The 24,629-nt window shown below is 38.2% G+C and overlaps 1 protein-coding gene across 2 annotated transcripts in view; it reads left to right on the forward strand.

Annotated features, from left to right (window-relative positions):
- Positions 1-24,629, forward strand: part of LOC119735394 (protein Skeletor, isoforms B/C-like) — a 44,171-nt gene that overhangs the window by 13,868 nt on the left and 5,674 nt on the right. The window contains exons 2-13 of one of the 2 annotated variants that reach the window (XM_038209094.1): positions 3,508-3,533; positions 3,911-3,996; positions 12,554-12,697; positions 13,004-13,076; positions 14,126-14,234; positions 15,069-15,234; positions 15,642-15,711; positions 17,527-17,725; positions 18,092-18,337; positions 19,668-19,800; positions 21,458-21,571; positions 22,839-23,012. In XM_038209094.1, coding sequence (XP_038065022.1) covers positions 3,963-3,996; positions 12,554-12,697; positions 13,004-13,076; positions 14,126-14,234; positions 15,069-15,234; positions 15,642-15,711; positions 17,527-17,725; positions 18,092-18,337; positions 19,668-19,800; positions 21,458-21,571; positions 22,839-23,012 — 1,462 coding nt within the window. In that variant the 5' untranslated portion in view covers positions 3,508-3,533; positions 3,911-3,962. The remainder of the gene's footprint in view (positions 1-3,507; positions 3,534-3,910; positions 3,997-12,553; positions 12,698-13,003; positions 13,077-14,125; positions 14,235-15,068; positions 15,235-15,641; positions 15,712-17,526; positions 17,726-18,091; positions 18,338-19,667; positions 19,801-21,457; positions 21,572-22,838; positions 23,013-24,629) is intronic. The other variant, XM_038209103.1, reaches the window with a different exon arrangement.

Raw genomic sequence — 24,629 nt, forward strand, 5'->3', positions numbered from 1 at the left:
CGCGAATAGAATACGCTTTGGATGTCTCTCAACCCGTGTATGCAATTGGAACGGGACATTTCGGACATTTAGGATGGTACAAAACCATTTCAAAATGGGATATCCGTATTTTCTTTGCAAAAACCGGTCTTTTGTATCGTAATGATCAATTGTCTGATTAATTTAATTGGGCTGACTCTGTTTCAATACGGATTTATTCGGGGCGCGAATAGAATACACTTTGGATGTCCCTCAACCCGTGTATGCAATTGGAACGGGACATTTCGGACATTTAGGATGGTACAAAATCATTTCAAAATGGGATATCCGTATTTTCGTTGTAAAACGGCTATTTTGTACGTTAATTATCAATCGTCGGATTAATTTAATTGGGCTGACTCTGTTTCAATACCGATTTATTCGGGGCGCGAATAGAATACACTTTGGATGTCCCTCAACCCGTGTATGCAATTGGAACGGGACATTTCGGACATTTAGGATGGTACAAAATCATTTCAAAATGGGATGTCCGTATTTTGTTGGGAAAACCGTTGTTTTGCATGGTAATCATCAATCGTCTGATTAATTTAATTGGGCTGACACTATTTCAGTACCGATTTATTCGGGGCGCGAATAGAATACACTTTGGATGTCCCTCAACCCGTGTATGCAATTGGAACGGGACATTTCGGACATTTAGGATGGTACAAAATCATTTCAAAATGGGATATCCGTATTTTCTTTGGAAAACGAATGTTTTGTACGTTAATTATCAATCGTCGGATTAATTTAATTGGGCTGACACTATTTCAATACCGATTTATTCGGGGCGCGAATAGAATACACTTGGGATGGCCCCTAACCCGTGTGTGCAATTGGAACGGGACATTTCGGACATTTAGGATGGTACAAAATCATTTCCAAATGGGATTCCGTATTTTCGTTGTAAAACGGCTATTTTGTACGTTAATTATCAATCGTGGGATTAATTTAATTGGGCTGACTCTGTTTCAATACCGATTTATTCGGGGCGCGAATAGAATACGCTTTGGATGTCCCTCAACCCGTGTATGCAATTGGAACGGGACATTTCGGACATTTAGGATGGTACAAAACCATTTCAAAATGGGATATCCGTATTTTCTTTGCAAAAACCGGTCTTTTGTATCGTAATGATCAATTGTCTGATTAATTTAATTGGGCTGACTCTGTTTCAATACGGATTTATTCGGGGCGCGAATAGAATACACTTTGGATGTCCCTCAACCCGTGTATGCAATTGGAACGGGACATTTCGGACATTTAGGATGGTACACAATCATTTCAAAATGGGATATCCGTATTTTCGTTGTAAAACGGCTATTTTGTACGTTAATTATCAATCGTCGGATTAATTTAATTGGGCTGACTCTGTTTCAATACCGATTTATTCGGGGCGCGAATAGAATACACTTTGGATGTCCCTCAACCCGTGTATGCAATTGGAACAGGACATTTCGGACATTTAGGATGGTACAAAATCATTTCAAAATGGGATATCCGTATTTTCGTTGTAAAACGGCTATTTTGTACGTTAATTATCAATCGTCGGATTAATTTAATTGGGCTGACTCTGTTTCAATACCGATTTATTCGGGGCGCGAACGGAATACGCTTTGCATGTCCCTCAACCCGTGTATGCAATTGGAACGGGACATTTCGGACATTTAGGATGGAAAAAAATCCTTTCAAAATGGGATATCCGTATTTTCTTTGCAAAAAACGGTCTTTTGTATCGTAATTATCAATTGTCTGATTAATTTAATTGGGCTGACTCTGTTTCAATACGGATTTATTCGGGGCGCGAAAAGAATACACTTTGGATGTCCCTCAACCCGTGTATGCAATTGGAACGGGACATTTCGGACGTTTAGGATGGTACAAAATCATTTCAAAATGGGATATCCGTATTTTCGTTGTAAAACGGCTATTTTGTACGTTAATTATCAATCGTAGGATTAATTTAATTGGGCTGACTCTGTTTCAATACCGATTTATTCGGGGCGCGAAAAGAATACGTTTTGGATGTCCCTCAACCCGTGTATGCAATTGGAACGGGACATTTCGGACATTTAGGATGGTACAAAACCATTTCAAAATGGGATATCCGTATTTTCTTTGCAAAAACCGGTCTTTTGTATCGTAATGATCAATTGTCTGATTAATTTAATTGGGCTGACTCTGTTTCAATACGGATTTATTCGGGGCGCGAATAGAATACACTTTGGATGTCCCTCAACCCGTGTATGCAATTGGAACGGGACATTTGGGACATTTAGGATGGTACAAAATCATTTCAAAATGGGATATCCGTATTTTCGTTGTAAAACGGCTATTTTGTCATTAATTATCAATCGTCGGATTAATTTAATTGGGCTGACTCTGTTTCAATACCGATTTATTCGGGGCGCGAATAGAATACACTTTGGATGTCCCTCAACCCGTGTATGCAATTGGAACGGGACATTTCGAGCATTTAGGATGGTACAAAATCATTTCAAAATGGGATGTCCGTATTTTGTTGGGAAAACCGTTGTTTTTCATGGTAATCATCAATCGTCTGATTAATTTAATTGGGCTGACACTATTTCAGTACCGATTTATTCGGGGCGTGAATAGAATACACTGTGGATGTCCCTCAACCCGTGTATGCAATTGGAACGGAACATTTCGGACATTTAGGATGGTACAAAATCATTTCAAAATGGGATATCCGTATTTTCGTTGTAAAACGGCTATTTTGTACGTTAATTATCAATCGTCGGATTAATTTAATTGGGCTGACTCTGTTTCAATACCGATTTATTCGGGGCGCGAATAGAATACACTTGGGATGTCCCTTAACCCGGAAATTTCTGGCATTGAGGAAAGTACAGAATCATTTTACATTTAATAATACCTGCGTACGTACGTGTCATAAAAGTATCGTAGAGGGCGCTAAACAACCATGTAGTTTGGGAAAAGAAAATCGCGGCCGGGCCGTATGAGCATTAATCTTCATGAAAAAAAAAGGAAAGAAAAATGTGAAATGAGGCACCCCCGGTACATTTTGGCAAAAAACAAATAGGAATTCCTGATTAACCAGGATTCTCATGCCTGGGACCCGGTCCTTCCCGCAACGCACCACTACTTAAGGGGCAGTCTGGCGGATATAGCGCCCTCTCATCGGCTATAAGGCAGAACCTTAATTCAGTAACGTTAAAACTTATAACATTAACATTCCCAATTCTGAAAATAAATTGCCACGGTTTTCATTACGATGTACTTTAGAGTCGAATAAACAACAGTTTCAGTTATTTAAGGTAATCAACCTTGATAAGAAGTTGAACTTCCTTTATAATTCGTTTTTCCTAAGATTTATTTGCAATGACTGTTTAGGGCCACCGTAGTGGTAATCTTCACGGCGGCGCGCCGCCGTAAAAATAGTGCCTAGCCGAAAATCCGGCCAGCCGAAAATCCGGCCCGATTTTCGTGCCAAGATCAGCCTGGTGATTTCATTTAGTTCTTACCAAGCAGTAAGTTCAACCATTTATCGCTTTGACTTGTTGGTATTACAGAATTTTTACACAGCAATTGTTGACTGCTGTAATGTGGGATATGCCGTTTTTTGCCCCTAAAATCGTCATTAGAGAATCCTCGATTTTTGTTTTTTGACAGACATGCAGGTCGTCCGTTTTCATGTTAGCTCCACGTACTAGTGGCGGCGGTGTGCTGCGCTGAATCTCTGGCCACACCACTAGGCCTACTCGTACTCTAGAAGTAGAACACGCGGAGGCTGGCGGAGCCTCATACTACAGAACCCCGCAAAATTGTTTGCCCTTGCAGTTACATTTGCAACAAGGCTTACATGTAGGTGGCTAGGATTGACTGACAAACTTTTTTTTTTTACTAGGCCTATCTAAATATCAGGAGGCGTGATAACGAGGAGCTGTACATCTAACATCATGCAGTGGTTGGTCGGGTTGTTACTTGTTCAAGGTATGTACATGTGCTTTATTGAAAACATTCAACTAGGCCTATTCTACACGTGTGTGAGGAGTCAAAATTAAAAACCACAATATAATTCTTATTCATTCTTTAAATGGCAGTTGGCCCCATCCCATAAATGTGGCCTCTTTACTGGACTACCTCCGTAAACATAGGCCACACATCCACATGTACAAAAACGTGTCGCAATTTGCCAAATTTTGATTTTCACATTTAGGCTTAGTTTGTAGGGTTTTTTTGCTTTAGAAGCATACTGATGATACTCACCCTCTTAATAGGCTCAGAAAGTGCTGCCTTTTTCAGATGTCTATTTTTTGTGAAATTTCCAGATTCATTTGCACACGTTAATTTGTGTATCAAAATTTCAACATGAAATTTCACAAAAATTAGCCATCTGAAAAAGGCAGCACTTTCTGATTAGCCTATAAAGAGGGTGAGTATGCTTCTAAAGCAAAAAAAACCCTACAATAGTACAAACTAAGCCTAAATGTGAAAATCAAAATTTGGCAAAGTGCGACACGTTTTTGTACATGTGGATATGTGGCCTATGTTGACGGAGGTAGTCCAGTAAATCGGCCACATTTATGGGGCTAAATGGCAGTGCACACGGGACCGTATTAGTAGATCCCTGATTTTTGCGCTCTTGCATGTGCCGGCACTTCCACTGGGCATGTGTAGTGAATGTTGTTTGGGCTTTTGAAACTTTGTACAGTCATGACAGTTGTATGGTTCCATGCTTACATTGTCCTTGAGAATTCGTTTCAGAGGAATGGAGTCAGACCTAATGCAATATTGTATCAAAAAGAAAAGATAAATCATTCCACAGTTAAATGTAGGATTCAAATTGAAACAACTAAGGAAGTTGACTTGTCCTTTTTGGTAAATGAAAATGAAAATCAAAGGGTCTCTCAACCGAATACAGTGGACCCACAGTCTTACAATGTACATTTTCCCATCGAGCCATGTGTCTGTTAATTAATCATGTCCAGAGGAAGCTTGTCCAGAGGAAGTGCTCAAGAAGCCGAATAAGTGATCGAGGGACAGGTTCACAATAAAACACTCCGTTCTTAAATACTAAATGAGTAACTGCCACTATGAAAATGCACACGGTTGAAAATGCAGTGCGACGGTTAAAAAGCAATCCACTGCATTTCAACCACAATTTAACCGTGCGCATTCCACTTCATTGTTATTCAGTTCTAATCCTCTCCCCGTCCATGCCCTGGCCAAACAAAGGATCACTCATTTTTAACCCCTTCAACGGCCAGAAAAGGAGAGTTTGGGGAGACCTAGACTGGTTACCGGACCATCCACTGAGTATTTCGAATGATCCAAAATTATTGGGGGCGGCGATTAGTCTGGGAGACCTTCGCAGGTTAAATTTGAACGTATTCGCGCGCCAACAACGCCTGAAGCTCACGCCAAGACTATTAGCTATACATGTAGGTGTTTTCCCTGCTTTATGTGCTTATTTCTGGTCTTAAATTGTGTTCAAAGTAGCATTAAAAGGGTCTTAAAAAGTCTTAAATTCGACTTTCTGAAATGTGCAGATACCCTGAAACTACTAACATTACAACCAAATCCTTTTTTGTTATGCAAACTACCGGTATATCTCTACAATTGTGCAATTACTAACTAGTAGAATCACATTCTTTAAGTTTAACATGTTTTAGTTTAAATGAGAGCTATTATTGATGTTGCAGACTTTGTAACATATAGTGTGGACAGACCCGCATGCCTTTTCTGAAAAAATACTGCGGCTAAGTTGCCCAGTAAAGGAATTAAATTTAAATAATTAACCACTTGAAATTGTTTTTAAAAACTGTAGTGAACATAAAAAAAATTAAAAAATAAGAGATAATTTAATTCTCAGGCTAACCATTCCAACTCTCCACAAAAGCAGGCAACTGACATACATGTACACAGTATGTAATTATGTAGGCTGCATGGTGGGCCCCCCCCCCCCCCCCCCGACCCTTTAGGTAAACCACTGAACCTATTATTATTAAAAGTTGTCCGTGAACATGTAACCAATATTCTCAAGTTTTCAAATACTGTGTATTTTAACTTTTAAGGATTGAGGTGATGGGTTTGAAGTCTATTTCTGTAGTAGTCTTGTGTTCGTGAATTATGTTTTTTTTTGGTTGTTTTCTTTTTCATTAATTAGCAGGCACCTATCTTAATCTCAATAGTTTCTTGGGTATAATTATTTATGCCAGGTCCGCATTTTGTTGATTTCACATTCAGTTACACATTTCAGCAATTTGTTTCACTTGTATAATTAGTATAAATTCACATTTTGTTAATGCTATAATTGAGTAAACCTTTTGTCCTTCCATTACCGTCCTTCCATTACCAAATTACAATCCAGTTAAGACGTTGTAATTATATTACCGAAACACTAAAATTCAAATGAAAGGTGGTATAGTTAAAGCTTCAGGGATTCCATTTCTTACCTTTAAAATAAAATTGCCCCATAAAATTCACAGAGTTTACACAAAACACATGTAAGTTGGAAAAGCCTTGTCCGTTTTACCGTCCTTCCATTACCGACCTCATTAATATTCATAATTCATGAACGAGAGGTATTCATGCCCCCAAAAAGTGTGGAAATTGAAGGTAGCATTACAGCATTACAATTGTGACATTTGTTTGATGTAACTAATAACGGTGTCTGTGACACACACATTTGAAATTTTGTTTAATGAGTGAAAAGGTCCTTCCGTTACTGTGGAATTGGCCTAATACTAAATTATTCATTAAAATTTAGTTTATAGAATTACTTGTTTACAAGTATCAAATCCTCATAAGTGAACTACTTGAAAATAATGTGAATGCAAAAAAAACCCAAAAAACAAAACAGGTAGGGCCTAAGTTTTTTTGTGCCTGTGCAGAATATATTGGGATTCTACATGTCCTCGACCATTTCCTGGGTAGACGTTATCATTACAATGAACATGTCACGTCAGTGTGTGGTGAAGGTTGAATTAAAAGCCAAATGCAGTAATTGCTTAGTATTTTATAATAAGGCATCAACAATACTGCATTGTCATGTTTGCCTGAGGGTTCAGTACAGTTTGGTCAATGAGGCATGACTTGGGAACACAATTGCTTACCCATCAATTGTGCTCCAACGACATGTAAATGTATACGTGTACACACACAATTTTTAAGACAGAATGTTTCCTAATTTGATGAGATACAACAGTGAATCCCTATTGGCAAATTATTTTTAATTGCCAAAGTAAATCTCAAAATCAATTCCTCACTTGTTAAACATCCCAACCCGCCAAAAAATAAAACACAAATTGTTTTTTGCCCCTGCACTGTAGGGTTTACCACACTAATGCGGTAAAATTGACTGCAAATATGGAATTTGAGAGTGGACAGTGCAGGATACAGCAGCAAACCAAGCATATTTCGTTCAGTTTTTTTCCCTGTACAATGTACATTCCTGGGGCTTTCAGATCAAATAGAGGACTTTCTGTGTACATGTACTTGAAAAATTGCAGGGGTCGCTCATCTTAAATTATTACATGCAAATGTACACATACCGATACATGTGCACATGTACTTGAAAGTACCAGAATATGGACATAATTTTTGCTATAAATTGACAGGACATTACTTATCTTGTGCATGAATTTACCCAACTGTCATCTCATTTATATTTATATCCCATATAGGGTGATGTAAATCAATCTTTATAGTTTGCCCTTCACCATTTACATGTAGAATTGCCCATTTAGAATCGCTACCAGCCAAAATAAAAACATTTTTCTTGGTCTTTCAGACACTTACAGATGTAACATTTTTAACTTGGACAATACATTTTTTGACAAATTTCTGTCCATGTTATTTACAGTTTGTAATATTCGGACCATAATCTTGTCTTAAATTTTACATGTGCATGTACATGTAACAAACCTGTAGAGATAACAATGAAACTTAGGAACAAATATTTGGGTAATTACATTTTTTATGCCCCCGCCAGCGAAGGGGCATACTGTGTCTGCCTTGCCAGTCCGTGTGCGTGTGCGCGTTTGTTTATGGTGTTAAATCGAGGACACACACATGCAACATCATAGGTGAATCGAAGACAGGAACCAAATCAAGGACGACCTTGATTAGAAAACATGTACAAAACCAATGAGAGCTGTTTACGAAAAAGTTTTGAGTACAAAGCAAATGTTGTTTATTTTAAAACTATAGCAAACATCCTAAAATATGTTGAACATTTGTGTTTGTTACAGTACAGGAGCAGAAAGAGGGAAAAAAAACACAGATGAGTTCTTTTTCAGTTTCAGATTTGAAGCACCAAAACTTGAATGTGTGGTGGTATGCTTGTTCCGATGAATTTGCAAATTCAAGTTCTTTGTTTGAAATCTGTGGGTGTATTCATCATGCCAAACTGCTGAATCATCAAGACAAGCATTGTCTGTTGCACTGTTAGCAAAGTGTGAGCAGTGATCTATGAACTTGAAAAGATGAAAGTGAAATTTAAAAAAAAGTCAGTTTCCTTGTGACTGTAGTGTGTCATGATGGTTAAGCCTGCTGCACAACAAAGTGTAAACTTATCTGCGATACTGTTAAACATCATGTGCTTTCTTGAACAAAACAAGAACAGTTTATTACAATATTAAAGCCTGATATTACTGGCCCGACGTATGCAGAGTAATGGACACAAAATTGGTTTTGCCGTAATCTACTGTACCTTTAGTTTGAGACTGAGCAAAGTGTAAAGGAGGTGTATATTGTACAAAAAACATGTACATGTACCTGTATTGTTTCTAAGTAGTCAACTGGAAATCAAGCCTGCGGGAACGGGGGAGGGGGGGGGGGCTGGAATATGCTTCAGCACCCCCTACTCCCAGGCAAAAATGTGTTCCAGCCAGCAGTGTTCGACGACGATGAAATTGTGCCGCTACGCTATACATAAAGCTTGGTCTACAAATATCGCCTACGTTTTGTTTGTTTCTAGTTCAGGCAGTGCAGAATGATAGTGCTATGATATTTACGCCAGATGGAAGCTTTGACCCGAAAGCAATAACCTCGGCCATGACAATGGTGGCAAAGTTCATTATGCTTGCTAGGATTTTTTTCATTCGATCTTTCAATAGGGGCAAATGTTCATACCTTTCCCCTGAAAGTTTTTCTTTTCATTTAAAAGTTTCATTGACGTTGCTAGCATTAACAAATAGCAAGGCTCACACACATCCCCAACCTAATAGGAGTGGGACGGGCTTTTATTGAAACTAGTCATACTTTAGGCCAATTCCAGTGTACTTTCGTTTTAATAAAAAAGCTATTCCGCATGTTTCACCCTCTGCAAGTTTTTCCTCATAAAAACTCAGTAGACCGATAAATCCTTGCCTAGCCCAAACTTGCATTTGGTATTTTAGTCTTTTATATTATTTTGCCATTCCCTGTAACAAACAAATAACACTGCAAATATATCGAGAGCTACATCGTTTCGTGAGTTAAAACTATGTGAATATTTTTATGAACAGAAATTCATCCGCTTCCAGTGACTTGAACCAAATATCCTTTCGGGTTTTATAAGTTTCAGAATACTTCAGTATATTTAATCACAGTGCATCCAGAATCCAACATTTTCCGGGGCCTTAAAGCGGGCCCCTGGCCCTGTGGCCCCACGCCGTAAGGGCTCAAAAAATGAAACAAAACATACACGAAGGTATTTACTAAGCAGTCTTGCAACAATAATATTTACATGCGATGTCATGCACAATGATACAATTCTTTTTCCAGAATTAGATGGAACCAAATATGGAGATAAAAATACAGGGTTCTCCACTTTTCAGTACAGTTAAACGTTTTACGAGCAAAAGTATATTCTTAACAAAATAATGAAATAAAATAATCTCAAAAAACTTTTGCTAAAAAAGTCAAATGAAAGTGGCCAGGAAGCGCCTCAGATTGCACCACAGAGCATCCATATTCCAAATTAAGCCACGCCGTTAAAGGGCTTTGCGCTCCGCTTTTGCATTAATTTTGTCCGGATGGTCCTTTAGCAATTCCAGCACCCCCTGGCAAAAGTTTGTTCCAGCGGCAGTGCTGGAAATGCAGAGTTTGCAAAACTTAAACATTCGGAGTTGTTACTAAATTTATCAGTGTCTGACAAAAAAATATTCTTCAAGTGAATCAGTTCTCATTAAGATTTTCCTCTTCTCACAGGCAACTACAGCAAACTTTGTTTGTATTAGTTCTTGAAAAGTTATCAAATGTAATGCAGCATTGAATGGCCTAACAGTTTTCAATGATGCATGTCACAGATCTGGTTTCCTGGCAATACTAATGACTACTGTACATGACTACTGGCTATAGTGAATTATTTTCTAAAATTATTCTTAATTGCAAATGTAGAGTTTGCCAAACTGAACTATTTGAACATGCAACTTATGTAAATTTGTCAGTTTCTATCGGTAAGAGCAAAAAGCAACTTCTAAATGCACCAGTTCTATTTAATATCTTCTTTTGTATGGTTTGTACCGGTGGAAAGTACTGCAATACTTACAGACCTATTGTAAAGTTATGTTTATAGCTCCATGGTTTAAGTTATTATTTTTAAGTGGCATTTCAGTTAAAATACATGTATGCACCCTTGTTAAACATCCTGGACAAATCTTTCTCCTTTGAATGCAGTTATCAACATAAATTTCTGCAAAACTACTAAAGATGTGTACTTACTTTTTGGACTGGAAAGCTACTTTATGGACGGTTAAAAAAAACCCCTGTATGTGATAAAGTGTCCTTGTATCATTTAAAGGGAAGATAAAACATTTGCAAACATCAAAAAGTGAAATGATCACATATCACGAATTACCTTACTGGATTGTTAGGGAATGACTGTCAGAAGCATTCTATAAAGTTGTAGCTCCTGATGTGCTGACATTTTTAAGAAAAAATGTATTTCTCCAATGCTGGTCGGCCGACCAGCGTTGGAGAAAACTGGCTTTTTTCAAAAACTGCTTCTAATTTTTCAAATTTAGTTATTCCGCATTTTCTTTGCAATTGATCACACACCTGTGAAGGAGTACAAAAATGTACAAGCCTGCTAGACAGTTCCCCCAAAGTCTATAAATTGCTCTGTTTCATCATAAGGGAACCAGACTACAAGAATATGATTGGTTTTCTTGGTTTCTCAGCATCTACATGTACCAGCCCAAAACGTGAAACAAATCAGTTCAACAATATTTGCTATAACATACTAATCCTGCAAATCCATTTTTTTCTGAAAATTGCAGCAAAAGCAAATTGTACATTCCCTTTAAGAAAATGGAAAAGGTTCATGATTACATTGGCACGAGTATAAAAAAAGGTTTTTTTTTTAAGGTTTGGGGGATCACTTTTGAAGATTTCTATAAATGTTAATTTCATTTATAGACAAGAAGCAATGCTTCATGCCCTTTGGAGTGACTAAATAGAAATTTGAAATTGTTTAACCATCAGATGAAATATCTCAATTAAACAGCCACATTTTATGAACTAAGGATAAGTGCACCTGTACAAAATAAAAGAAATGTTGTACGGTAGCTCTGAGTTATACTGGTACTTAGTCATACGTTTATTTATCTATCTCAGGGTGCATCAATTGTCCCTCAAACGATGTTCATTTTTGGACCCCCGCGAGACTTTTTGTGCAAACTTTCCTGTAAAACTGCCTTAAAGTCAGTGTCATGATAATGTTGAATGAAGTGTCTTGCTGACAGCTGATCAAGAATATTTATTTGTACCCATCTACCGTAGCAGCCGAAGGCTAAGATCAAAAGTCATATACACACATGCTTAGTCTTCAACTTTTTTGCTGCAACTCCAAAGTACTTTTGACAATTTGAAAATCATTTTTCAATTTGAACTCGGAAAGGGAAATTCCTATTAGAATCTGTATTCTGTTGTTACATGTACTCATGTAAAGAATGGATCTGGCACATAGAGCTATATTAAATTACTGGAGCCTTAGTACCCTTAGAACTATGGGGCTCTAGTTGAGCCCCATTGAGTTCTAGGGGTAGAGCGTTTGCACCTCATTCCCCCATGTGCAGATACTTTGAAGCCATCCTGGGCACAGACATTTTGAATTCATGTTCGTGTTTGTGGAATACAATAAAATCACACGGAATGGATTTTGGATAATGCACCCTGAATGCGACGTGCAAGTGTAACAAATGCGAACAACGTACATGTCATTTTGTTTTCTGTGAGTCTGACAGGTAAAAAACATCATGGCAAAAATCTGCAGCGCCTACACACATTTGCGCCTGCGTAACTCTTCACAGAGCAAAATGAAACACTCATTTACTAATTGTGCATTTCGGTTTTGGGTGGATCAGCTTTGATGCACTGGTATGGAATACAAACACAGATATGCAAATAGCCGTACTAAAGGCGCACTAATTTTGGAGTTTTCCCATAGGTTTGTGCACAAAACGTGGATGCACCCAGCAGGTTTCATTTGTATGTACAGGAAGTTAACAATCTAGTAATTTATCCGAGATCCCTTGTTCTGGTTTTTGCCTCCCCCTTGCAGTAAGTATTACTGTGGCTGAACCGTATTACGGCAAGGAGATTGGTGTCTTACGAACTGTGTTTCATGGCGTCAGTGGAACTGTCAGAGCTGCCGATTCACAAACACTTGTCATCGAAAATTTCAACTATGATGGTACTGCCCCAGGTAAGAAAAGAAATTAGTTCTGAGAATATTGAAATTAGACTCTTAATTAGATCACTGAAGGTCTTTAATGACTAAACACGTCACTGCTTGGAAAAAACAGACACAAAATCATCCTCTTTTAGTTAACTGATGCAAACTGGACAAACAGAATATAAACTAACCAACCAACTCACATGGGGGAGAGTGTAACTGGAAAGCCCTTTAAGTGTTGGAGTATTGAACAAGAATTGTTGTGCCAGACCAGAGTTATTGCATGCAATTCAATACATACATACATACTGTACATGTATATTCTTTCTGTGTCAGATGCATTTGTTTGGATTGGGACAACATCACAACCTGATTCAACAGGCACCATAGCTCCTGTGGTTCCAGGAAGGTGAGTGTTTTCGTTGTAAAAAAAATTCCCACAAAAAAGCATGTCTTGGTTTGAGTATTTCGAGGCTTCTAAATGTTTTTTTTTAAGCAAGATGTTTCATTCTGACTTTCACTTTTGAGACTTCCCTTTTGTGTAATTCCTGATTTTCGAACTGGAAAAATGCCAATAAACAAAAGCTGGGAAAAATGAAAGCCATATAAAGATATTTTATTCAAGGAGTTGAACATAATGTACATCTTTTTACACATCCATAATAAGTTTTTACTTTATGGGAATATTAAAAAGTGCTGTTCCTCTGCCACTGTGTATTTGAATGGCCTTGTTAGCTTTTGCGAAGTCCTTTGGTCAGAGTTGGAATTCAAAGTGGAAGTTTTATTGCCAGGAAGTTTCACAAGGAAGTTAGCATATAATTCCGATGAGTAAGAAACCTATCCTGATGACAAAAAAATCTGTCATCTGAAGTCAACAAAATGTTAAGCTGAGTTGGACCGAGTGTACTGTAACTGCAGCCATTATTTTTTTTACACACTACAACATATCTGGTTTTGCTGTGAACTAAAATGAGGTCTTACATTCCATTTTATTTATTTGCAAAGACACGTATAACGACTAAATCCAAAAAAAGTCTTGAACTTTACTTACGACAGCCATAAGAAAAGTTCAGTACTTTTTTTTAAGATTTTGACAAATCATGCATGCACGAACAAAAAGTCATGCATATTTTTCAGTTGTGTTTTGGACAAGTCCAAGAATTTGCGCATGCTATGTCCCATACGTAACAATAGTTTAACCTTCTAAGATATTTATGGATTTCATTTTTTTCTATTCTGCGGTTGGGAATCTGCAAAAAGAATACCCGTTATGAATTTTATGTTTTTAGTCTTTGCGATGATTATGTAATTAATAATTGAATGAAGAAAACATGGTGTTATGTTAGGGACAAAAAGATGACCTTTTCTTGGACTAACCCTTTAATCAAAGGAATAAAATACTTCCTTCTTTCATTCATTTTGAAATTGTCCTATCTTTTCTTCCTTTCATCTGTGAAGTGAAACCAAGCTTGGGGAGTACCGTGGCACCAATCTGGTCGCATATTTACCAGGCTCCATGACGGTACAGGATTATAAATGGATATCCATCTGGTGTAGAAATTTTAGTGTAAGTCTAAAAAAAAAAATAAAAACATGTTGCCTCCTCCCACAAAATGAGGGTAAATTCTGTCATTATCGTGATACAGAAGTTTGGATGGATCAAAATGGGATCCTTTTATGGCTTTCAACACTGATTGTATGTGTTGTTGATAGGTGTTTAATATCTGAAAAATATGCTAACTGTATAAAGATTTTTACAGAATGGCATTGTTCAGAGAAAGTTCTCTCATGTTATTGGAGGAAGTTACTTATCTTTTAACATGGGCAATACATGTGGGTTCCAAACCCTTGCAGTCCCATAATCATTGAGGAAAAAATCATATTAGCACCTAACCTTATTAAAGTTACTGTTCCATTAGCACTGTTTCTCCAGTGGTTGCAACATTTTGCAAAATAAATAGCTCAAAACGCGGTACCATGCAGACTATAAATTATGCATCTCTAAGGGGACATCAAAGACATTCATTGTTTCTCAACATCAGATATTTTGCACATTTTGCACATTGCGATAGTTTAAAACATCAAATTGATTTCTATTTTTAGTCAAAAATAGATGGTACGTGTTACTTTTGCATTTCTTTTTGACTGAAAACTGATATAGAAATTGTTTAAAAAAATATAACTGTCCAATTTTTTTTCTCTCCAGTTAAAGCCACGATGTTGGTTCATACTTTGATCAGGTTCTTTGGAGAAATGGCAAAAAAAATAATTAACATTTGAGATAGACCTCTTACGTACCTAGGCCCCTTTACCTTGTCGTGTATCATCAGGACTCAAACTGTTATCATCACAATCATAGGCATACATCAAATTTGCCAATTTTTTTTTTTTTTTTTAACAGGCCAACTTTGGTGATGTCTACATCCCAGACAGCTTTCGCAACCCAGCCCCTCATGACTTGGGAGCATTGCCAACTCGTGCTCATCGGGTCAAGGCAGACAACGTGCAAATCAAAGATGCAAGGACCCTCATAGTTACAAATTTGTTTTATGATGGTAATGGACCAGGTATGTTTTTGGTTACATCGATTGTTGACTGTAAAATCTCTATTTTTACCCCCCCCCCCCCCCCCAGCTGAATGCTCTTTAACAGCAATAATGCCAAATGGAATCTGCACAAGAACAGTACCACATTTGATGTACATCACTCCGTCTACAAACATAAATGATCTGTAGTTGAACTATGTTAATTAAGCCAACTATTACATTACAAATTTGTTAAAACTATTTAGACTAGTACTGATACCAGGGACTAAGGTGTCTCTCCCCCAGCATCCATCCATTCATCTGTCATACTTCAGCTTTGTTTATCATTCATATTAGAATAGCAGTGCTGCCACAATTTCTCAAACCAACATTCTGGCCATTGGAATTAGTTTGCAGTATTACTATTTCTGTGTCTTTGTTATCTATAGATGCCTATTTCTGGGCAGACACAAGCAACCGTCTGACTTCACAGGGGACTAAACTCATCTTTAGGCCTGGGTATGTGGCTTATGCATTTTCAGTCCGTTGTGTGTCTGTTTCTTAGTGTGGCCTTACAGTAGAATGTCGCTATAATGAACAGAATGAGGCCTACAAAAGACTGCGCTATATATAGTGGTTCTTCTTTATGACACTCCGACTTTCCAAAATGGCAACTGTATGGGCTGTCATGTATTTTCCCTTCTGTTCAATGGAAACATAATGTCAGCATGTCCCTCATCAACGTTTGTACTGTAATGAGCTTTCCTTAACTTTCATTACTGCCTCAGATGAAGGAAAATTCAAATTACAATGTATGTGCATGTACATTTATAGCCATGTATAATATAAGTTATCCCGCGAGCGCGAGTGGAGCACGGAATAATGTAGTGTGTCTGTGTCGTATATGGACACAGACGCACTACATTTTCCGTGTTCCACGAGCGCGAGCGTGATAACGAATTTATCTTCAAGCAAACTTGATGCACAAGATGAAATGCACGCTGTACACAAACTTCAGCGCTTATCCTATACACGCGCGTGTTTGTATGGAATGGCGCCCGCATCTTGGAATAGCGCAACTGACGCGGAGTGCGGTATGGACTGTGGCCGTGCTACATGGTTACATGTATATGTAGCACGGCTTTTCGCCATGGATCGACCAATCAGGGTCGAGGATTCAAGTTTACTTGAAGATAAAGCTAATTTACCAAGACTGTCTCAATCAAGATGGTGGAGTTGTAGTCTGTTGTAGTCGGTCTGTTGCAAGTACCGGACATGAATGCATGTGCGCAAGTCGGTTGAAATTTGCATGTGCCAATCAGAAATTAAATCTGGATTTGTGTGCCTGTCGAAAAGTGAAAGTGAGGTTGATGAAATATCAAGAATATCATGTACACCATGTCATGTACATGTATATATGTATATATATATATTTAAATTATTTTTAAAATTTATTTTGACAACATCAGACAGCGCAAGTGCCAGAACAGGATGAATATGACTTGGAGAAGATTCGGAACGATTAATTACAGTTTTAGTGTTGAGAGGAAAACCCAAGAATGATATTCTAGGGGGAACCCACGGAATCAGGCAGGGACTGAAAACCCAGTCCACACGTTGGCCCAGGCGGGATTCGAACCTGGGTCATAGTGCTGGAAGGTGAGGAGAGTACCGCTATGCCAACCTGACTCCCTTGATATATTTGTTTGGAGGTAGCTTGCTACATGTGCAATACAGATGTTATTTCAAAAGATGCAAATGAAAGCTAGTACCGGTATTTCTCACGGAAGCTCTGAAATCATGCATGTCAATTGAATGTTGACAAAAAAGGTGGCATTTGACATACATGTAAACTCACCCACTTTATATTTCTTTACTTTTTTAAGACCGCTCACGGATTTTCGAGTATTTTGAATCAGAAAAATGCTTGGAAATTTGGTCGACGATCAAATATTTGAATATTCAACTATTCGGTATATTCAACGCAGCCCTATTCTAATCTTTTGAATAATTTGGGTCGGCGTGACTGTGAAACGGTGTATTAAAGTTGTGCATGACCTGTGCACAATGTTGTCCTTCCTTGAGTCAATTGTGAGTAGGGCACACTGCACTAACCATGGTTATTGCACACAGTCCATAATATAATAGTTATGATCATGTTAATGATTGAGTAACTCTTTTTTGTGTTGCAATCTGATATATCATTTCAAAAACTGGTGCTCATTCAAATGCTCAAATGCTGTACTGCATTGATTTAATTCCGTCTAATTAAAGGCAATTAATTATGTGCTTGAATGGTTACGAATAACTGTCCAACACTTCATTTTACACCAGGCTATCAAATGCCGGATCAAATCAGAGGCTGAGAGTTGCTTTGGATGGGGAAGACTTTACAGTCGCCATGCCACCAAGGATGACCATCTATGACTTCAAGAGCTTTGGTCTGTGGTGTGTTGCAGCAACACAGAATTTTGGCAGTATTGCATTTGACCCAGCAACAATCAATGTTCCAGCAGTGCTTGACCCTCCACCGGTATGTCTTAGGCTGGTATTGGCAGCCACTGTGTTCACATGGTCAAAAACATGTTCTCTTTTAAAAAAAATGGAATTGTCAGTGCACCTCCAGTGAAATAACAACATGAAGGACACTTGATTATATGCAAAATAACGGAAAATCAAGTGTTTGTCTAGGATGTGAAATAGATTCTTAGAGTGAAAGTGGACTGACACTCTAAGAATCTATTTCACTCTAAGAATCTACAGTGGTAATTTCAGTGCTGATTTGCTGCATACAATGGAGAATGCTGTATGAATATAATGATGTTGTAATCAAACGTCACTAACTTAAAGCTTGATACTAATATTTGATCCCCATTCATGGTCTTACATTCTTTTACAGACTTACCCAAATTGTGAGGTTCTCTTAGAGGATGAGTTCCAAGTCCAGTGGCGAATCAATGCTGAGGATAGCAGCATTACTGTTGAGATGGCAGGCCGTGTTACGCCTGGTAACTACCTGGCATTTGGCTTGAGTGGCTCAGAGAATGAAACCTTGATGGATGGTTCAGATGTTGTAGTAGGTTGGTTGGATGAAAACACCATGAGCCCTATGGTGGTGGATTACAACTTGCAGTCCAAGGCACAAGTGAGTTTGTCTAGATCTTAGTTTTTTTTCTAACATGTTCTTCATATTATTGTAAAAGTTTCTTAAGTTTTTTTTATTATTCAGAATAACCAATGTTTGAAATTTGTTGATGTTTTGAAATTGTTTTGACCCACCCACCCACCCCGAATTTCGATTTTTTAAATGTTGAATGACTATTCAATAGGCCTATCCTATACACTGAAGAACAAAATAATGCCTCAAATGAAGCAGATATTTTAGGTCAATGCTGTCCCAGCTCAGGAGTTTTCAATGGTTTTTCCAGGCTTCCAGCTTGCAACTTTGTAGTTGAAACAGAAGAGAAAATTGCCAAGCACAAAAAATTTCGTACAATGTTTTTAAGTTTTCTATGACGCTTTATTTCAAGGTACAGTCCATCATTTGTATATTGTGCATTTTGTTCGTTTGAAGCAACAAATGTGCTCAAAATCTAAAGAAGGGTGCTAAACAACTAACCAGCTTCAGCTGTATATTTCGAGAAAAACAACATTCTAGGATCTCGATTTCAAATCAAAAGTTGCTGAATCATGTTTTGAATTGGGCCTGAATTCAGCGTCCGAGACACGTTCTCACTGAGGGATTACAGCTACACGATGTCGCGCACCGATCCGACGAATTAAAGCAACCATGCGTGTACATCACATGTAAACGTGTGCATAAAACAAATGAATTACTAACGAAAATTTAAACGGTGCGCGTCTTTAGACCCACCATTGGAAAGGCCTTCTTTCGTTGATCTCTTCAAAATGACAGCATGTCAGAAAGAATAATTTCACAGGGAGTTTAGTCCCCTTACTATCTTTCAACCATGTTGTTTTTCAACAATAATTACGTCAGTTACTTTTTTGAAAGCTGCAAATGATGAACTGTAGCTTTAAAACATAAAATAACATAAATAAAATAAACAAAAAAATACATGATGTTAAAACGAAACTATCGTTTGGTGATTTCAGATTAATTATTATTTGTTTTTGCTGTGTCCAAAAACATGCTCTCGCAGGATCTCGCACATGACATGCATGATGGCTGCCATGTTTATCGCAATGAATATGTCAGCACTGCACTAATAGTCTTCAATTCAAGCCTGGTTTCCCCACTGGGAGATTTTTAGTTATTTCCTGTGACCACAATTTTTAAACTTTGATTATTCTGATTGGCATGTTAGATCAACAGACTTTCATTTTGAGACCCTTGCCATCACCAATCTGTTAGTGACGTTTGTCTGCATGTAGCTCCACAGGTTGTTTTGTTGTTGAAATTTTGTTTACAATGCTCTATCAAATAAAAGTATATTGTTCACTTCCGTTGCTAGTGCTCTATTAATGACGGTCGAGGAGCGTGCCCAGATGATATTCAAAGTGTTGGAGGAGCAAATAATGTCATGTTGGGAGATGTGCTGTTTGATGGGGGAATCAAAAGACTTTCCTATAAACGACCTCTGGACACAGTAAGTGTAAGCTTGCTGCGACTGAATGGTTAGCAGAAATGTCCATATCTAAAATTCTAATATGTAACAGAATGAAAAACGGAGCTTTACAGGGGTAACAATTTTCCTAATTTTTGGTGGGACAACTTCGGGATTTCAGATTTTGAGGGTTTTCTGTAACGATAAATTTGGCACTCAATGAAATTTCTGGAGAAATGTAGGCCCTATTGAATATAATGGATGGACTGGTGATCAGTCTAGTATGTACTGCGGTCAAGTACCTGATAGAAATCAATGCAGTGTGTGCAGTGGAGTATTTGAGGACCAGACTAAAAATACATTTCAGTGGTGGTGGTGTGTGCACTTTGTGTCTGCATATGGCGTGTGCATGTATTGTGCACATGTGCGGTGACGATTATTGGTGTCAATTTTGCCGCGAAGAGACCTATCAGTGCAAAATTTTGATCAAGGAATTAAGAGTGTGGTTGGAATAATTTGTCCAGAATACAGTGCCACTATGGATGGACATCAGTTTGAGCTGCACTATTGCTTTGAAAAAATAGCCACCACAAAAATAATGTTGGAAGTCAGGGACTTTATTAGTAAGATATTTTAATAAGTGACACTGGTAATATGTTTTGTGATTTGTTTTTCTCTGCAAAATGCGACAGCAATGAAATCACACACCAAAAACAAAAGACAGTTTTGATAAGTATGGATTATATTGCATGATTCATATGTTTTTCTTCATTTGCCCCCATTTTTTCCCCCGTAACTGCAGTAACAAATTGCAGAAATTGCAAACAAAATTTGGGGCCCTTATAGGCCACTGACCTCAAGCCGTATAAAAAAGGCTCTTCTGCAATAACTTTTATTGTATTTTTTTTTTGCTAGGAAAATGAAACCGGGCCTATCCGTGGCTTTGTTCCCTCAGCTCCAGTTAGCTAGCTGTGCCTTTTACTTAAGCAAATGTGACCTGTTCTGTCAAAAGCAGATGCTTCTGGGCAGAGGTTGAAATTGAGATAGGGCCAAAAAAACTGTGGGGGTGATTTTTATCGATTTTCAAATTTTTGCATATTTGTAATCCTGAACATGTCTAAAATATATTATAAAAGTTTGAAATCCTAATTTGAACTCTACATACACTATTTTTGAAGATTTTGATAAGGTATATCAGTTAAAGAAATAACTGTTTTCGTGGCAATTTTTTCCGTTTTCTACTTTTCGACACAATGAACTTCAAAATAGCATAACTCTGCCCAGGAATGACAGGTTTCAAAAAATAAACCACCTATTAAAAGGAAAAAGAACATATGTTAACAATATGTAAAAATATCATTTTCGACCTTATGCCCAGAAAAGTCTGATTTTGATGGAACAGGTCACAAATAACCTTAGGTACGCATTGGTTGCCGTGGCCTCCAAACTCCCATCCGAATACTTGTGGATTTTTCATTTTCCTCAAATCTCACCCTTGGCTTTATTATGATAGACGGTACTGCTGGATCCAAGTGATATTTAGTCTCTGGAATGATAGAGAAATAATACAACTAAAAGTTAGGATGCTGGAATCAATTGCAGCTCTAATGGAAATTATTTGCAGCCATGATACCTAATGACTTTACACTCCCTTTTCTGAGGGAGCAAAAGTTTGCTTACTTTATGTTGTTTTGTTGCAGGTGATTCAACCGACCAAGTTATTCCTACAGACCGTCCAGTCTTCATCTCATGGGCAATTGGCCCCATTAATCCTGATGGAAGAGTTGCCAAACACGTCAGAGCTCCGTCAGGTATATTCAAGCGATGATGAGTATATAAAAAATCAGGGGAAAAAATCACCCATAGATTTATTTGTTAAAATGTGTGATCTGTCAAAATACATCGATATAGTCCGGTCAATTTAGAACAAAACAGGGCCTGACCTAGAACAAATTGCAATAGAATTTATATTAATGCTATCACGCTAAGGAAATATCACTATTTAACATACTGAAAATCTAATTCCATCAAAGGAGTGGAAAAGTGTATTTATTCACTTTTTCGCTACTAATTTGTCATCATACGTAAACAGTCATACGGAGGGCGTCATGTTTTCTTTTGCGTCCATTACCCTTCAGAAAATCCGTTTACATCACGTATGAGACTTCGCGAGACACGACTGATCACAGCAGACGACTTTCCTATGTCCACCAATTATTAAAATATATTGTAATTTACACTGCTGCATAATACTATATGATATTTTCTTGAAAAACAATCAAGAAATTTGAGATTTTTTTGCTTCCCGAAATATTTATTGGTCAAAATAAATCACTTTGTGCCCAAAAAAGATTTGTTTCATAGAAAATCTTTGCATAAACAGGTCTACTTGAATAAAGGGCGGAAAATGATATACACAAAGAGATCCATTTAAAAAGAGTGCAATTTTAAATATTAGGGAAAATATCCGAAATCCGAGATTCGTGTGTTCCTTTGTGTTGAATTTAGGTCATTGGCATAACTTATAAATGAGATGTAAATCGTCAAAAAAATGAATGTTTACTCAAATAACCTTACTAAAGCCTGGCAAATTAAAGGGATTAAAATTTTGCAGTGAAATAATTATTAGCTGAATTCTGCGCTTTAGAGAAAAGAAATATAGTGTGACAAGTGTATTACGTCTACAAATAATACAAGTTCCCTAGATCAAAGCCTTAGGCGGAGGGGGGGGGGGGGCGTGCCAATGAGATCATTTTTTCCAAGTAATAACAACACAAGGTCTGTTCCATCCAAGTAATCCTTTTGTCGGGACTCAAGTATACTTTTCTGGAGTAGTTCATTTCACTCTTGACTATACAAGCAGATGTTTCAATCAATTTCCGTACCTCAATCAGGATCTTCTCAATTTAGCTGTTTGACTGTACCATACTTACGAAAAACATGGAAAGCTCATGTCCAGAACTACATCTGTTTCTCATCAACCTCGCCCATTAATCTTTTTTTCTTTGTGATCCAAGTGTTTTGAGATGCCCTAAATGTGAATGTATCATTTCCGTAATATATTGTCCTTCCTTCCAGGTGACATCCAGATCAACTTTGGCCGAGGCTCTTCAAGCTGCCCAGCTTTGACTGATTCTACCGGTGGGGGTAGCCAGCTGCCCGCATGGCCCGCCCCAACAATCAAAGATGTCACTGAGTTCAGAGTGGAGATTGGACAGTCTGGAGGGGTACGTGGTTACACAGGCATCACAGGTAAAATGGTCAGCTCTAATGCTTGAAAAATGCGTGTGGAATTATATCATGTATTTCAGTAAACAGACTGAATTAGTACAGTGAGTTTACTTTCATAAATAACTGAGACAGGATAACCCATTCTTGTATGTCGAGAGCCAATTCACATGGGTGGTTTTAATCTGCTGGTAAAAAAAGCATCCGGCTTGATAGCCATGCACTCATTGATCTCTACTAGGTATCAATGTAGCATATTATCTCCATACAAGGAGAGGTGTCCACATGCGTGAACGCTGTGGGCAGCATGGAAAGTTCCCTGGCACGGAGTAACATGGAAGAACAAGCTTGTCGGAAGTTTGTCAACTTTTAAACTTTCTGGTCTGCACACGTGTCACCGTAGCCATGCGTGTCGGCAATTTTTTTTTTTAATTTCAATATAAAATGACGTCTCCAAACCGCCAAACTCACTGGTTTGATTGGAATCCTGCTGCTGCATAATTTTAAAGTGTTTTAAAGATGGGGTTACAATCAAGTATAAGCATTATGTGGCCTCTCTGTGTTCCCCATATATTTTGCACTAAATTTAGTCGGGCACCATATGCAGACGGTGTTGTAATTTTGTAATTGTGCGTCAGGAAGCCAGACTGAGGGAACAGTGGTCGTGTATCTGGAACCTGTAAATGCTTTTCAATAAAGGCGCAATATGCAAGGGAGCAGACTAATAACCAGCCTGGCAGCTCATGCACGATGTCGCTGTACGGTCTGACGTCAGTTAACGTTTTCTCTGATACTTGACTATCCCAAAGAATGTTCCTGTTGATCGAAATCATAAGTTGGTGCAGAATTCTCCAGCCTTATGGCCTTACTGAGGTCACCTCAAGCTCCACCCTGAAGGATATCTTTGAGAGTTTTAAGGGGATCGAAGCATCATCTGCAACGTCAGCCGACATTTGAAGAAAAAAAAATGGGGGGTGGGGGAAAACCAGCATTGCCGCACCACTTTTGGGGCAAGCTTCATAACAGAAACCGGAGCCTTTTTTTTTCTTTTTGGCCTAATATAAAGAAGTATATATGAATGGAAATAACACATGTAGTGTGATGCAGAATTTATAAACATGATGTTTAAAACAGTTTAGGATCCTGGTTGCCGATGGTAGCCTTGGGATCGGGCCATTATTGGCATCCAGGCCCCTAATCAGTTTTAAACCACCTGTCATTCAATTGTCTGTTTCAGTACTTAGCGACATTGTACTCTTAGATGCACTTGCAATGCTGTGGTATATTGTGTACAAACCAATGGGGGTCTTGACCAATATTGACCCAAGTAATGACCAGGCTGACAATGCATGTTTCAATAGGAGGGTTAGTTAATAAGCAGCAAATTTTGCAATTGATCTTCCCCAACTCATTATATGTGGTGTGCAAAAGGATGGCTAATCCGCTCCGTTCACAAGTACCCCCTCACTAGCATAGAAAGTACAGTTGGGGGTGACCGACCGACGCCATCTTGCCTGACTGCAATTTTGCCGCAACGCGCGGCCGTACCACTAAGTGTGCATAGTACAAATCCCCTGGTGTACATGCGTCACACACAAGGAACGGAGCGCATCAACCGGCTAAATGTCCCGCCCATGGGGC

This window comes from Patiria miniata, unplaced genomic scaffold, assembly GCF_015706575.1.
Source record: "Patiria miniata isolate m_02_andy unplaced genomic scaffold, ASM1570657v1 HiC_scaffold_10, whole genome shotgun sequence".
NCBI lineage: Eukaryota > Metazoa > Echinodermata > Asteroidea > Valvatida > Asterinidae > Patiria > Patiria miniata.